General features: G+C 40.6%; 1 protein-coding gene across 1 annotated transcript; it reads right to left on the reverse strand.

Moving 5' to 3' along the window:
- Positions 1-2,967: 2,967 nt before the first annotated feature.
- Positions 2,968-12,608, reverse strand: LOC132979308 (oxygen-regulated protein 1). The gene is made up of 3 exons (XM_061045012.1): positions 11,931-12,608; positions 9,891-10,050; positions 2,968-9,031 (listed from the first exon to the last, which is right to left on the reverse strand). Exons 1-3 carry the CDS (start codon positions 12,597-12,599, stop codon positions 3,285-3,287), a joined length of 6,576 nt encoding a protein of 2,191 aa, XP_060900995.1. The 5' UTR covers positions 12,600-12,608; the 3' UTR covers positions 2,968-3,284.
- Positions 12,609-14,170: the final 1,562 nt, after the last annotated feature.

Here is a 14,170-nt window from a genome sequence, read left to right on the forward strand (position 1 = left end):
CAGATATGTCTTGTGACCCATTGCAGTTTAATATTCAGCACAATAAGAAATTGCACTTTTTAATTTTAAGTACATTATTAATACTTACTTCAAAGGTTTTTTTTATTATTATTATGGGGTTTTTTGTAGTAAAAAAAAAGGAGTACTCTGTATTTTAATATTTGTCATTCTTTCTTTTCACTGCTGGTATTCCAAAGGTTTTTTTTCTATTCCATCTGCTGTGATTATTTTTTTCTTCAGCTTCCTGGAACTTAAGCTTTAGCTTGACAGAAAACGTAGAACGGAGCTTATACTGGATACCTTTCAACCATTGTAACAACAGAGAAATTAAACTGCAGGGGCTTTTTTCCCAAATCTCCATAGTGACTGACAAAACCCTTGGAAAGTATCCAGAATGGTCAGTTTGTAAAGAAACTCGCTTTCACTCTCACTCTCTTTGTCTCCTTCTCTGTGCATGAGTGTGTATGCAGAAAAGGATTGAGGGGAGGGTCCAAAGGGGAAAAAACTCAAAAGCAATAGCCTCTTATTTGCATTAAATAATACTGCGTTATTTGTCCAACATACAGAATTAAAATGTAAACTGACCGGCTGTCATGTTGTTATAGTTATCAATGATAAGACCCCCTGGTCACTCATTATTTGAGCCTGTCTGACACTGACCATCACATCAAAAGTGTCACTCCCATATGCTTAGCTGCATCAGCAGTCAACACCCGCACTGACTGACAGCTGCAGATGACACTTTCTCTCTCTACGCTCTGTGTTCACCTGCCTGCAATAAGTGAAAAATATTGAGACAAATCCAACAAGCATGAAATAAAGGAAAACTCAATATAGAATATCTAATAATACTTTGCCAAACAGCTTTGTCTCAGAAGTCAGAAAAATCAGCTTTTGACAGCTTGACATGATAATATAAGGCTTTGACTGTGAACTGGGCTGGACTCTGTTGTTCCAAATTTAAACAGAATAGTGTCAGCCTAAGGCTCATTCACATGCTTCTGCTGGTTAATAACTTTACAAAAGTCAAATGTCACCAAAGTCCACAGGCTAGGCAATGGTTATAAATGGGAACTATTATCTCCAGTTTGTATTTGACCCCTATAACTTAATTTCTATGTTATTACAAACATCTACAGTAACTATAAAGTTATGACTGGGCATAAGTGGTGAACACACTCTACAGCCCTAAATCCCCAGGAGTCATTATATAAACAAGCACTCACAACTTCAGACAAAAAAAAAACATTTAGTTTTCATCATTGTCATTTACTAAAGACGCACAGTCTGTTTAGTTGGGGAAACCTTACGGGATACAAATATATCTGCCTAGTTTATGGGATTTCTCATGGCTTTGCTCCCCCTCCTCTGACTGGCTTTGTTAACTTCAAAACTGCCACGAACAGAACTACTAGAGGTGCAGCTAGGAGGCACTGCACTATACCACTCAGGAAAACCACATTCAGCCAGAGTGTCTTTTCCTTCAGAGCATCACATCAGTGTAATTTGCAATCAATTAGAGAGTCAACATCCTATCATTCAATTAGGTATAATGTTAAGAAATGGTTTATTGAGAACCATTGCCAACAATGTCAACACTGATGCCACTGTAACTGCATCATGTGGGATATTATCTCTTGAGGTTACTCAGATGGTTTATATCTGTATTTTTCTTTAGGCTACTGAACATATGTTAATGTTTTATATTTAATTGTAAGATGCCGAAGAACATCTGGCAAAGGGACTGCCGATTTAAATGAGACTTTCAGTTAAACCAGGTAGCCAATATGCAATAGTGATGGTCATGTTTTAAAACATTTAATTTTCTTCACCAAACTTTGTCCCACAAATAAAATTGGACCTTTTCATAGGCTTTATTACAAACTGCAAATTGTTACATCCAGCATATAATATTCCTGGGGCCGTTTGTATGTCCACCTGGTGAATTTATGTCAATTTTTTAGAGTCTGTGTTTAAGTCACATTAACAGCGTCTCGTTTGAAAGTTAGTCAAACCAAACGAACCAAACCTAAGGTGTTTAGAAAAGCCCAGTAGGTTGATAAGAAACATTTACTGTTGTTCTGGAGGTATTTCCACATTCATAAAAATATCTTCTTAGCATAGGCTATCTGCAAAAACTATTCCGTCCAACGAATGAGGAAAAACATGTTTCACCGCGACCACTCTAACCTGTCCAGGTAACTTCAGGGCGCTATCTTTGTTTTGATTTGATAACTGCAGTGCAATGCATCTTGGGATACAAGAGTTGAGGGATGGGGAAACAGGCTACCTCCAGAACAATAGTAGCTAAGTAGGCCTACTTGAAATGGTACTTTTTGGTATTTCACACATCAACGTTATGGGATAGGCCTAGTTACAGTTTTGAGAATTGGAGGGACCTCCGTGAGAAAAGCTGCCTTGCACCTGCAATAAATCGAGGTAAGAAAGAAATATTGGCCTTGGTAACGTCACCTGCTTTAATTTTGTCCAAATAATGTTTTTTTTTTTAACAAAGCAATGAATGGCGAGACAGATTTAAGGTTAAACTACCCATGTAGCCTTTGACATATTTCTGCTGGTTCAAATTTCTGTGTTGTAGTGTTATATACAAGTGTTGTATAGTCTATTAATTTTACGGTGCAAACAACAAAACTTAGTTGAAGTAGAAAAATCACCTGCCTGTGTAGAATGTTAAATAAAAAGCGTAATTGAATATCTTCCCTGCTTACAGTAGACTATGCATAGGCTACATTAATGGACTGGTGGTTTAACTGCTATAAACTCCTCTGGCTTTCTGGTGTTTGGCAAATAGTAGACTGTTTATTGTAGTGTTGGAGAAAAAAAGCTGCTTGCTGAGGCTGAAAATTATACTCCGAGAGGGGAAAGTGATTTGAAACAGTAACTTCTGTTGAAAATCTGAACCACTTACTGAATCCCATTGTTGCCTTTGCAGATAAGAGTCATCTGTCTGATGTATTGCATTTTATTGATTGAGAAGCTGATGACATGTATTACTTGTAAGCATAGATAATACAAATATGTACAGATAGGAGTATTTACATGAAATATACAAATATACATTGCTATATTCAAACATAAATAAGAGGCACAACTCTTCACAATTGCTGCACTTGTCTTTCGGTTTGGAAGAGCAGCTGCAAGACAAGTTTTTTTTTTTCATGATAATTTGACCAAACACAAAAGAAACATAAAAATTAAAAAGACTTATTTACATGACTATCTTTTTATGTAAATGTTTCTGTGAAAAATAATGCCTTTCGCTGCTATAGTATGGGGCAATATTGGCCACATCTCAGACGCAGTGCGTCGATGGAGTCCTGTGCCTGTACTGCTCTCCCTCCTCCACCAGATGTCCTTCTTGCCATTGTCTGAGACGAGGCCTCCCCTTCTGGATGCACTTTTCTGTCTGGTATGTTAAAATCAACTGATGCAAATGAAGACAGACTACCGTTTTTATTTGCCCAGGTTTGAGAAGTATTGACGGTGGGTGCCACCCGGACGCCTCTCCCCTTAGCACTGCTCTCATCTTTCTTCCCACTTTTAGAACTAGAATCATCCAAAAAGGGGTCGGAATCACTTCCATGTGGCATGTTATAATAGGTGCACTTTGGGGTGTTAGGCTTGGCCATCTCCTCAAGCTCAGAAGAGGATAATGCTGCAAGAAGGTTTTGCTGGGTTTTATAAGGAGGCAGGGAGTCCTCGCTAGACCTTGAATGATTTGTGTCTATAGATGTGCTGTCTACATTATTGTACATTCCCAGGGACACTGGAGGAGAAGTTCTCATGAGGTGATTCTCCTTAAGCAGCCATCTACCTTGGTCAATCAAAACCCCGTCCTTTGAGTCCTTCTTTGAGCGGAAAGAAGAGCACCGTGTGGCCTCTGTGGCAGCTTCCGTTTCTGCCTTTTGTGAGCTTCCAGCACTGAAATAAGACAGATCCTTAGTGACTGAGTCAGAAGAAGAGAAACTCCCTCCACTTTTATTGTGGGAACTTTGCAAGACTTTTGAATCACTTGCAACAGACAGTTTTGAGGTACGGATATCTGTTTTGCGTCTGCACACTGGAAACTGTCTCTGTGATCCCTCTTCTCCACTCTCGGAGACAATATCTACAGACTCTTGAGTTTGGTATCCACCGCTCTCTGAGGTTTCTGGCCTGTAATCAGACAAATCTGAGCATTGTGGGCTTGGAAGACACTTCACGCCGTATGAACTATCCTCTCGCCTTTTTGGTTTTGATGTTTGATTCGTTTTTACAACTCGAGAGTTATCTGGCTCGATCCTGATTTTCCCATGAGCGTCATATGTAAAAATAAGGGAAGCAGACTGAAGGGCAGCGTTAACAAAGTCAAGTAATTCCTGTGATATCTCAACTGGATGTGGTTGACTGCTGTTTAGTTCCTCTTGCTGTTCCCCGCCTTCGTCTGTTTCGAGTTCATCGACTGTGTCTGTTCCATCCCCCTTGTCATCTGCACACTGAATCTCGGAGGAATGATTACTAAGTGATTCAGGGTTGTGTTCCCCTACCTTTGTATCTTCCTCACAGCTACTCTGCTGCTGCAGATACAGAGCCTCCTCAAGTAGATTTGTGCTTTCTGCATCACTTAGATCTTCTTCCTCTTGCTTTTCTTCATCCATCTCTATCCCCCCTACAACTGATTCTTCCTCAAGAGCATTTTCTGCTTTCTCCAGGTTTTTCCAGCTCTCCCCTCCCTCAGAATACTTTTCGTTCTCCTTAAAATGCCCTAAAGTTTCTTCTTCTTCCTCTTCTTTCCCTTCTTCCTCATCTTCCTCTTCATGTATTTCCTCTTCCTCCTCCCTCTCTTCAATGACGTCATCTTCAGTAATATTTTCTACCTCGTCTTCCAAATCTTTCTCCTTGATAATTTTCCTCATTCCCTCTTCCTCGTCCTTTTCCCTAATGCCTACCTCTGAAACCTCATTACGATCATCTGATTCTTCATCCTCCTCTTCTTCCTTCACTTCTACAATATTTTCTACTTCCTCCTCCTCCTCCTCTGTCTCGTCATCAGCCTCTTCCTCAACACTTTCTTCCTCCCCTGTCTCCTCATCATCATCCTCCTCTTTATCTTCCTCCTCTGTCTCTTCATCGACCTCTTCCTCAACATTTTCTTCCCCCTCTGTGTGTTTATCAACCTCTTCCTCAACATTTTCTTCCCCCTCTGTCTCTTTATCGACCTCTTCCTCAACATTTTCTTCCTCCTCTGTGTGTTTATCAACCTCTTCCTCAACATTTTCTTCCTCCTCTATGTGTTTATCGACCTCTTCCTCAACATTTTCTTCCTCCCCTGTCTCCTTATCAACCTCATCCACCACTTTTGCTTCCTCTTCTATATCCTTCTCAATGTCAGTCTCCTCATTTTCTTCCTCCACTGTCCCCCTGTCAAGCTCATAATCGACATTTTCTTCCTTGTCTGTCTCCTCATCTCCTTCATCCGCAACACTTTCTTCTTCCTCCACCTCTTCATCAACCTCATCAACCCATCTTACTTCCACTTTTATATCCTTCTCGACCTCAGTCTCCTCATTTCCTTCCTCCTCTGTATCATCCTCCTCAGCCTCATCCTCCTCATTGTCGTCCTCCTCTGTCCCCCCGTCAACCTCAATATCATAATTTTCCCCCTTCTCCATCTCCTCATCACCCTCTCTTTCATCTGTCTCTTCAACACTAATGCAATCTCCTGATTCTTGGTCTTCTTCATTTATTACTCCATCCTCCATCACCTCAACCACTTCTGTCTCTATTCGTAACAAACCTCCCTCTTCCTCCTCATCTTCTGACATCTCTTCCTCTGTCCCTTCCTCACCTTTCACAACAGACTCCTCCTCCTCTTCACTGCCCTCTTCTGCCTCCCCTCCATCCCGCCCCTTGTCATGATGTTTTTCTTCAACCTCTTCCTTACTTTCCATTTCTCCAGCCTCACTCTCCGCACCCTCCTCGTCCTCATCTGTTTCTTTTGTAACCTCATCTTCTCCGTCTTTCAACTCCTCCCTGTTGTCTCCCTCATCTTCTCGTTCTTCAAATTCATTTTCTGTTTCTTTGTCATTCACCAGATCACCTCGCTCTGTCTGTGAAATGTCTGACTCTTTTACACTGGTATCTGTTTTCTGAACTTCAGGAAGTTCTTTCTCTGATGCTGTCACCACTGTTGTACTATCATGCTCTGGTGATTGTTCTGTTTCATCATTTCGTTCTTCAACAAATTTCTCTACATCTTCCTCTGAGTCCGACTGGTTTCTTTCAGTTTCTATGAAGGTGCTCTCCTCTACAGGGTAAAAAAATCTAGATTGTTGGATTGTTGAACATATCTCTGCTCTTAACTCTTGCGGCATATTCATTTCCTCCATCAGCTCGTCGATACCTAAATGATGTTCATCAAATACATCACCACCTTCTGAGGCAACATCTAGGGCAAATTCTGTTTCTGAAACTTTGGGAGACAGCGGCTCACTTTCAAGCCTTTCCCTCAGAATCTGAAAGTCCTTCCAGCGTGCTCTGAGCTGAGAAGATGCTCTGCTTTGCAGATCCGTCAAACTTGCCCTTAGTTCTTCTGTGTCCTCAATAGCAGAAATTTTCTGAAGGGACTGCATCATGAGCATGGCCTCAGGGTCACTTCTTGATTGGTCTCCAACCCCCTCTTCAGATTCGTTTAGGTTATCTCGCAAAGTCATAACTGATAAGAATGACACGAAGGCTTTACACGAGGAGCCAAACACTGAAGCTACTTGTGTTGGAAAATCTGGAAGGCTCTTGGACTTCTCAAGATTGGATGTTGTGTTGGTCTCAGACACCCCTCTGATGCACTGAATAGAAGAATAAATCTGATTTAGGACAGGTTTTAGCTTTGCATGGGGACTCAAAAAGTTTGATGATGATGCTTCATTGTCAGCAGGACCGATGGCCTCTACAGATTTGTGCGATCTCATTACGTTCTCCATTTTTGTAGATTCGACTCTGACACTCGGCATGGAAACGCATAAACCTCTCACATACTGTTCATTATGCAGAAGAGTTGGATCTGCATGACACTGTGGTACAGTTAGACAAGAGGCAGATTTTTTGATATCCCCAGGCACTGGACAACACTCGTCTTGAGTAGCCTGGCCTTCAGTCTTTTCATCTGACTCCGAATCGGCGCCTATCTGAAACACAACCTTTGTCTGAGTCCTTGAATCATCAGTGTTGGTCTCCTCAGTGTATGGCACTGGGTCCGGACTGACCTTCTCCAACCAGTTCTCAACATATTGATGAATTTCAGAGAGTGAAGGTTTGAAAGAAGGTGTTGACAAACTCTCTCTCAGCTCTAGAGACTTTTTAGGTGGTGATAATTTGTGTTCAGTCATAGACTTGGGCCTTGTAATTGTCTTTCTGGCAGGCAAAAGAGATTTTTTGGGTTGTAAAATGTCTGACATGTTTTTCTTCATTTGAGGCCTTGTAGTTGGAGAATTGACATTATGACCGTTATTTTTAGCAGCTATTTTATCCATGTTTTGTCTTAGAGTTAGGTTCCTTTTCACACCAACAGCATTGACTATTAAGGCTTGCTCTTTCCTGGGGATCTGTCCTTCCTTAACCGTTTTCTTGAATTGAGGCTTCCCTGTTCCGTTACTCCTCTGAACATTTTGAACACTTTCTGATGAACTCAAACTCTTCTTTCCCACACTGGTGTTGCTGCTAAGCTTGTCTGTAGATGATTGGACTCCATTTTTTGAGGGACTTACTCTGCTTTCTTTGAGCTTTTTATCTGAACTGCTTGTTGAAGTCAAGCTTTTCAGATTCCTAGCAGGTTTAACAATCATTTTCTTTCTCTCTTTAGGAGTTTTGACTTTAGCTTTTCTTCGGGCTTCATGCTTTGTCAGCGAAGATGGATGATTTGTTATCTCTTGCGTTTGAGTTATTGGTTCGGATGACAATGATAACATCTCTTCTTTTTGTCTTCGTAGTGATTCCCTAGTGGGTTGCTGACAGCTAAAATCTATATCACAATCATTGCTAGACGAATGAGGTGCTGAGTCAAGGGAAGGTTTGCTGTCCAGCGCAGGTGTGGAAGAATATGAAGGTGCACCATCTGCACTATATTCCTCGTTAGCATAATAGTTGTCATAGCTGCCTTGACTCTCAAAAATATGCATTACAGTCTCTGTGACCTCCATCCCATTATTTTGTATCTGAAGAACCTCAGCTACTCCCGACGACCTGATGGAGGAGTGGGATTCATTGTTGATTGTCCCTGCAGATGGCGTTTTGCGTGGCTTTGGGATCGGCCTGTTGCTGCTGCTGTGTCTGACAACGCGGTATCCTTCAGTCTTCTCGCCACCAGCTGTCCTTTCCATATAGGAATAATGTCCCAGAGTACTCTCTTGAACCCCCGACTCTGTCACCATCTTTACGCTCTCAACCGAAGCCCTTTTAACCTGTTGAGCACCTGGTGTAGGACTGCGTTTGAATGCTGTTTTTGCTATACCCGTCACTCGGTCTTCGTTAAACTTAACACCCTTTCCACCCCCAGCGGGATGGTTCCCCTCTTTCAATTCATCTCCACTGATGCTTGAGGAGTTTTTGGCAACGGCATTGTTTGAGTCAGTAGAACTCTTGCCCGACTCGGATATTGAGGCACAGACTGTCCTCTTGCTAAGGCTGGTGCGGCTGAGTGTGGTAGTCCAGTGGAGCATCTCCTCCTCTTTGACAGTCAGACGGACCTTCATCTCCACAGTCATGCTGCCATCTTGATTTACACAGAAAGACTTTTCTATGTCATCATCCTGAGGTACAATGGATGCATGTTGCTCATTGTTTACCATCCCAGTTTCACCCGTCTCAAAGGATCTGTGTTGATGGTTGGCTTCAGTTTCGAATGATCTGTTTCTTCGTTGTAGATGGCTGTTTGTGCTTCCACTTCGAGACTTGTTTATTTGGTTGACAATGTATCTCTCAGATGATAAGGAAAAATTCCTTGATCCTCTTCCGCTTGAGAAAGATTTGTTGTTCACTTTTGATGAAGGTGATTGTGACAGCCAGGGAAAGAAAAAGAGAGACAGAAACAATTAATGGCTTTAAAACTCTCTCAATTCCCATGGTTTGGTTGGTATAGAAAATAAATAGTTTGAGGTTTTAGGAAATATTATGAATAGCTTTCAAGCTGAGAGTAAGATGGTCACATTGTCACATGTCAAAGATAAAGATACATCCAACCACTGATGCTTAACTTAACATAAAGGCTGGAAGAAGTAACCCAACAATTCACCAATGTGCTGTATGTTGTGTCCATTTTGCTTTTGTGTGGATATAACAAAGAAGGTGTAATGTGTTAATGAGATTTACAGAAAACACAAAGTATATTTTTTTGCCTTTTAACTTTAATTGTTGCACCAGTCAAAAGAGTGGTATTGATTTGCCTTTCAAGAAAATAAAAAACTTTTCCCAAAAATGCTGGACTATTGATGGAGGCAGTTATATTAGTCTGGGATAGAGGCAAAAAAAAATGACATCTCCAAATCAAAAAGGATTAAAGTTTAGCTCTTTGCCTGAGACAATATAGAACTAAGTGGAAGACACACTTATTTCAAGCCATATCTGCAGTTTAAATTAACTTCCCCTGCAACAACAAATATCTAGTGAAACTGATCACCAGCTAAGATGTCTTTGAAAGTCCCTATAGGGCCGGACATGTTTCATGAATAAAGTCTGATCGAACACAGTAAAATTACCTAATGTCTGTTAATTAATTATCTTCAAACTTTTCATTTGCATTTTCTGATTGTACATTCCCATGAGAAAAAGAGGACCACATGGAGACTTTACAGTATCACTATAACCGTAACGTATTGAATTAACAGCATTATACTTACAAGCTATGGGCTGTAACATAGATGGTTCCACAGTATCCATGTACGTTGCTTGTGCCATTTGGCCCACTCTGTGGGAGGAGTAGTTTCCTAATCTGAATGGCTCGTTTCCCGCCGCCACAACAACTCCAGAGCAAAGGATAAGTGCTGCAAGACCATCAACCTGAAAAAGGAGCAGAAACACTTTTAAACTTTTAATTTACTTCATGTTATGCACCGCTAGATACCTGTAAACCCAAAGAAGACTTTCAGTTGGAAGTATCAAATATTAAAGGGACACTTGACTTTAACTGGGCAACGTATTGTCCCAAAACCAATCAGATAAAGCATTTGAAAGGCAGTTCTATGGGAAATGAGATCTTGGCTCTTAGAATACTTAAAATATGTTCAGTAACAGTGTATGAGCCTTTTTTCTTATTTCTGTTAAACTTGTTAATATGAACATTTACTGTAAAAGTTATGTATTTTCACTTTCTACCTATTTAGACTACAATGATTCCACCAATGTGTTTTCAGTTCCATAAAGAGTTGTGTCTATCTATAAATCTTAATTTTGAGGCCAATATAAACAATTATCCTTAAGGGCTCAGGATAATGTAAAATTTTAAGATTTAATAGCCCATGACAGCTGAGATTCAATCCAAACCCCAGAAACTGGCGCTTGTTGTTTTCAAGACCAAGTAATTGTCAAAAAAGTGGACAAATGGTCCACCAACAAGTTTCCTCAGCGTCAGAGGCCTATCCAATTTGTGTGACCCAGACTTACCTTTACTTAAGTATCCCTGGATAGAAAGTTAATTCAGGGACAACAGCAAAGGTGCCATGGATTCGCACGGCAAGGCGCCAATTGAAAGGTCACAAAAACATTTCCTAGTATGGAATTCTTCAACAAACAGTTAAATAAAATGTGCTTTTTTACGGCGTTTTGACTTGCAAATTATGTGTTGAGAACGTTGTTTTGGGTATTCTTATTTTTTTTGTTGACTATCTATTCCCATTCTATCAAACACCAAAAATGACCATTAGCTGAATGGCTACTGACTAGTAAAACAATCACAGGCATTGTGTCTTTATTGTCCAACTAACAAAAAAAACATGGATCACATTTCCGAAGATTGTGGTCCTGAACACATTTCTCCATTTCTTCATGATTGTGCTAATTTTTTATGACTTTCACAAATACCCTCTACCCCACCCCCACCCACACACAGAACTGTAACACAGAGGGGTCAGCAGGAGTGATTGTGCTAATTTAAAAACATGGCATGGGTAAGGCAAATAAGGATGACCGTAAATGCTTCTTGTTAATACACCGCCTTTTTGAGTGGTCGAATTACACGATAAGGGTTTGATTCCAAAAACCAGGCCATTTATTGTGTTTCAACTGGATCAAGCATAGGACACTCTGAACATCGGCTTCACTTTGAGTTAAAATAAATAGATGTTGCTTCAAGTTGCATTTTTTGCTAACACCAAGAATGAAACAACCACCAGTTCAACATAAAACTTGAGCCATGCCCAGCTAGTTAGCCTAGCTGCTGGCTATTAGCTTAACCAAAATAACTAATTGATGTTTAACATAGGGTGTTGTCCATAGTCCTATTCAGCCATTTCAAGGTGCAATATTGATGTCCCTGTGACGTTTCACCATCAATATGAATGTCACAGATGAATACTAGTTGGTAGTAACAGAGGCGTAACAGAGCCCAGTGCTGTGTGTGCATGTGGAGCGCCCGCTGTGCCTAGCTTCTGCAATGCTGAAACATAATCTGAAATCACAGACTGGGACACCACTATGGCATGGTTGCAGAATCAATATGAATGTGCAAAAACGTAATTGTGGCTGAGCTTAGTTATGCCACTTTTGCACAAACACAGAATAAAAAGGGCTCATGAGTATAGTTTCCATTCTTTATGCAAAGCTAAGCTAACCAGCTGTTTGTCACCTGACTATCAGCAAGGAAGCGCACAACTTCATTTTTCCGTACAACGTATAAAAAAAAAAGAAGCTGTTTCGATTATTTTCAGGAACCCAATACTTACTCTTCTGCCATCTGTAGAGAAGAGTTTCAGCACTGGGAACTGCAGGATCTGGGAGAGGTAATCCAGTAAAGCGTCAAATGTTGGTGCTGTTCTTCTCTGCAGCACAATTGTGCGTTTAACAGCGGGATCTCTATTCTTGATGACCTCAAGCCTCTTTGGTGTCCTTACTGCCGCCCTCTCCGTGACCCTTGTTGGCCTGTTGGCCACTTCATTCACCCTGAGAACCTGACCAAACTGGAGTCTTTGAAGCTTTCGTCGCCCTGCGCTGAAGGATCTGGTGGTGTTCCATGGTACCTGCCGTCGGTTCACTTCATCCAGGTTTAATGGCTTCACCCGTCTCTGGTCGGAACAAACATATGACCCCCCGTCATGTAAGTCCTCTAAGGCTTTAACAAGGTTGGTGCCACGAGGTGTGGTAATGGTTCTAACTCCGAATGGCAGAGGCACTTTCTTTGACAGAGCATCTAGTAGAGCATCAAATGTCTTGAAGGTACGGGCATTGATGACCATGCGATGCCCGCTGAATGTATAGTCGCCACTCTTGTAGAAACATACTCTTTTAGAAGCCGAGGGATCTGAGATTGGCTGGAAGGGTCGTGAGGGTAACGTCTGTTCACTGTCAATGGACAGTGCCTGGGCAGGGGGCTCCTGGACCGGTGTGTCGCTCATATTGCCCTGAGCGTTCTGGAAAGAAAGTAGAGACAGGGAAAACGCTTATTTGAATAATATTGATCAGTTGTCTTGTCATCACTACATAGTCTAAACACTTGACTTCTTTACTCACACACTACCTCCCTACGCAGAGCTATTCTGGTGTGCCAAATGGAGCTGGTTGTCATGAATTCTCACTGTAGATTCCATTTGATGTTTGATTTTAGGCTGAAAACAATCCCTGTTCCCTCTCAATCAGGGTTTACTTGTCTTTCGTGATTGAAAAGATGCTAGATCTCACAATGCAGGTAAGGTTGATAATGATGATAACAATGTAAAAGGGTGTCTATCTTTTCTCTAGTGCCATGTGCACAGTGAAATATGACTGTGTTTCACTAAATGCTAGTCCAATTTTTAAATAATGCAATTTTCTACGCAATTTGGTGTAGCCAAAATATACAAAATGGTGCACTTTATACTTATCTTGGTGAATCTTTCAAACAAAATGTACATCCTCCATTTATTTACAAATAGAAGGAACCTTGACCTTTTACTAGCCACTCTTTGGGAAGTTATTGTTGGCATTTGTCTTGTTGCAATTTTATTATTATTAGCCATAAACATTCAAATACATCTAAATGACACCACTGGCTCAGTACAATTGTTACTGAAGTAATCCCAGCACTTTTTTTTACTGCACATCAAGATAGGAACAAAGAAGATCCTACAAGCTTTTCTTTAAGAGGTTCAATGAATCACTTTGAGCAGCCCTTGGACAAAAGGGATTTTGTTTAACTTAGTTTAACTATGGTTGTGTGGCTTTGTGATGCAATGTGAGTGTTTTCTCCCAGATGCTTAGACAAATCGTTAAAATAGGTGGATACACATTAAGCTATTTCATTGTCAGCTCAAAGGGAGACACTTTAAACACATGCCAACTCTGTTATTGGGAATTAGGTTGACTGGGATCATGCGTAAGGTCACTGCTCATTACATTTATTCTTGTACATAACATATTCCACTTCTATAGTTTAGTAAATAAATTATTATATACAATTATCTTCTTGTGCAGTATGGTAGTTTAACTTTTTTTTTAGATTTATCCAATGCTCGACACTGGTGTAGTTTACTTTGTAGTAATAAAGAAGGCCACAATATAGTGTAGTGATGAAGCACAAAGGCTCTGTTGTTTGTTTAGCCTGTTATAGAGCTTTCAATGGATGTACAATACTCTGGAATACAATGTGTTTTTCTTTTAAACACTACAATGTTTCGAATCAGATTTTTCTTAATTATTGATTAAACATTGAACATTGAAAGTGGAAACAACATATCAGGTCTAACTACATGTAGACTTCTGGACATGTAGACAAACACACACCTTAAACAAATCAACTGATTAGAAAAACTGCAGCCTAAAGGTGCCTCAAAAATAGCTGACTGTTAAACTAACATGTGAACAGAAATGTAATGAGCAAGACTTACTGTATTCCTCACATTTCCCCTTTATTATAAAGGCAAAAACAACAAAAGCAGAGTCCGTTATTCTACCGAGCGGTGTTCAAAGCCTCTCAGCAGCACTCCAGGGC

This window comes from Labrus mixtus, chromosome 8 (assembly GCF_963584025.1).
Source record: "Labrus mixtus chromosome 8, fLabMix1.1, whole genome shotgun sequence".
NCBI lineage: Eukaryota > Metazoa > Chordata > Actinopteri > Labriformes > Labridae > Labrus > Labrus mixtus.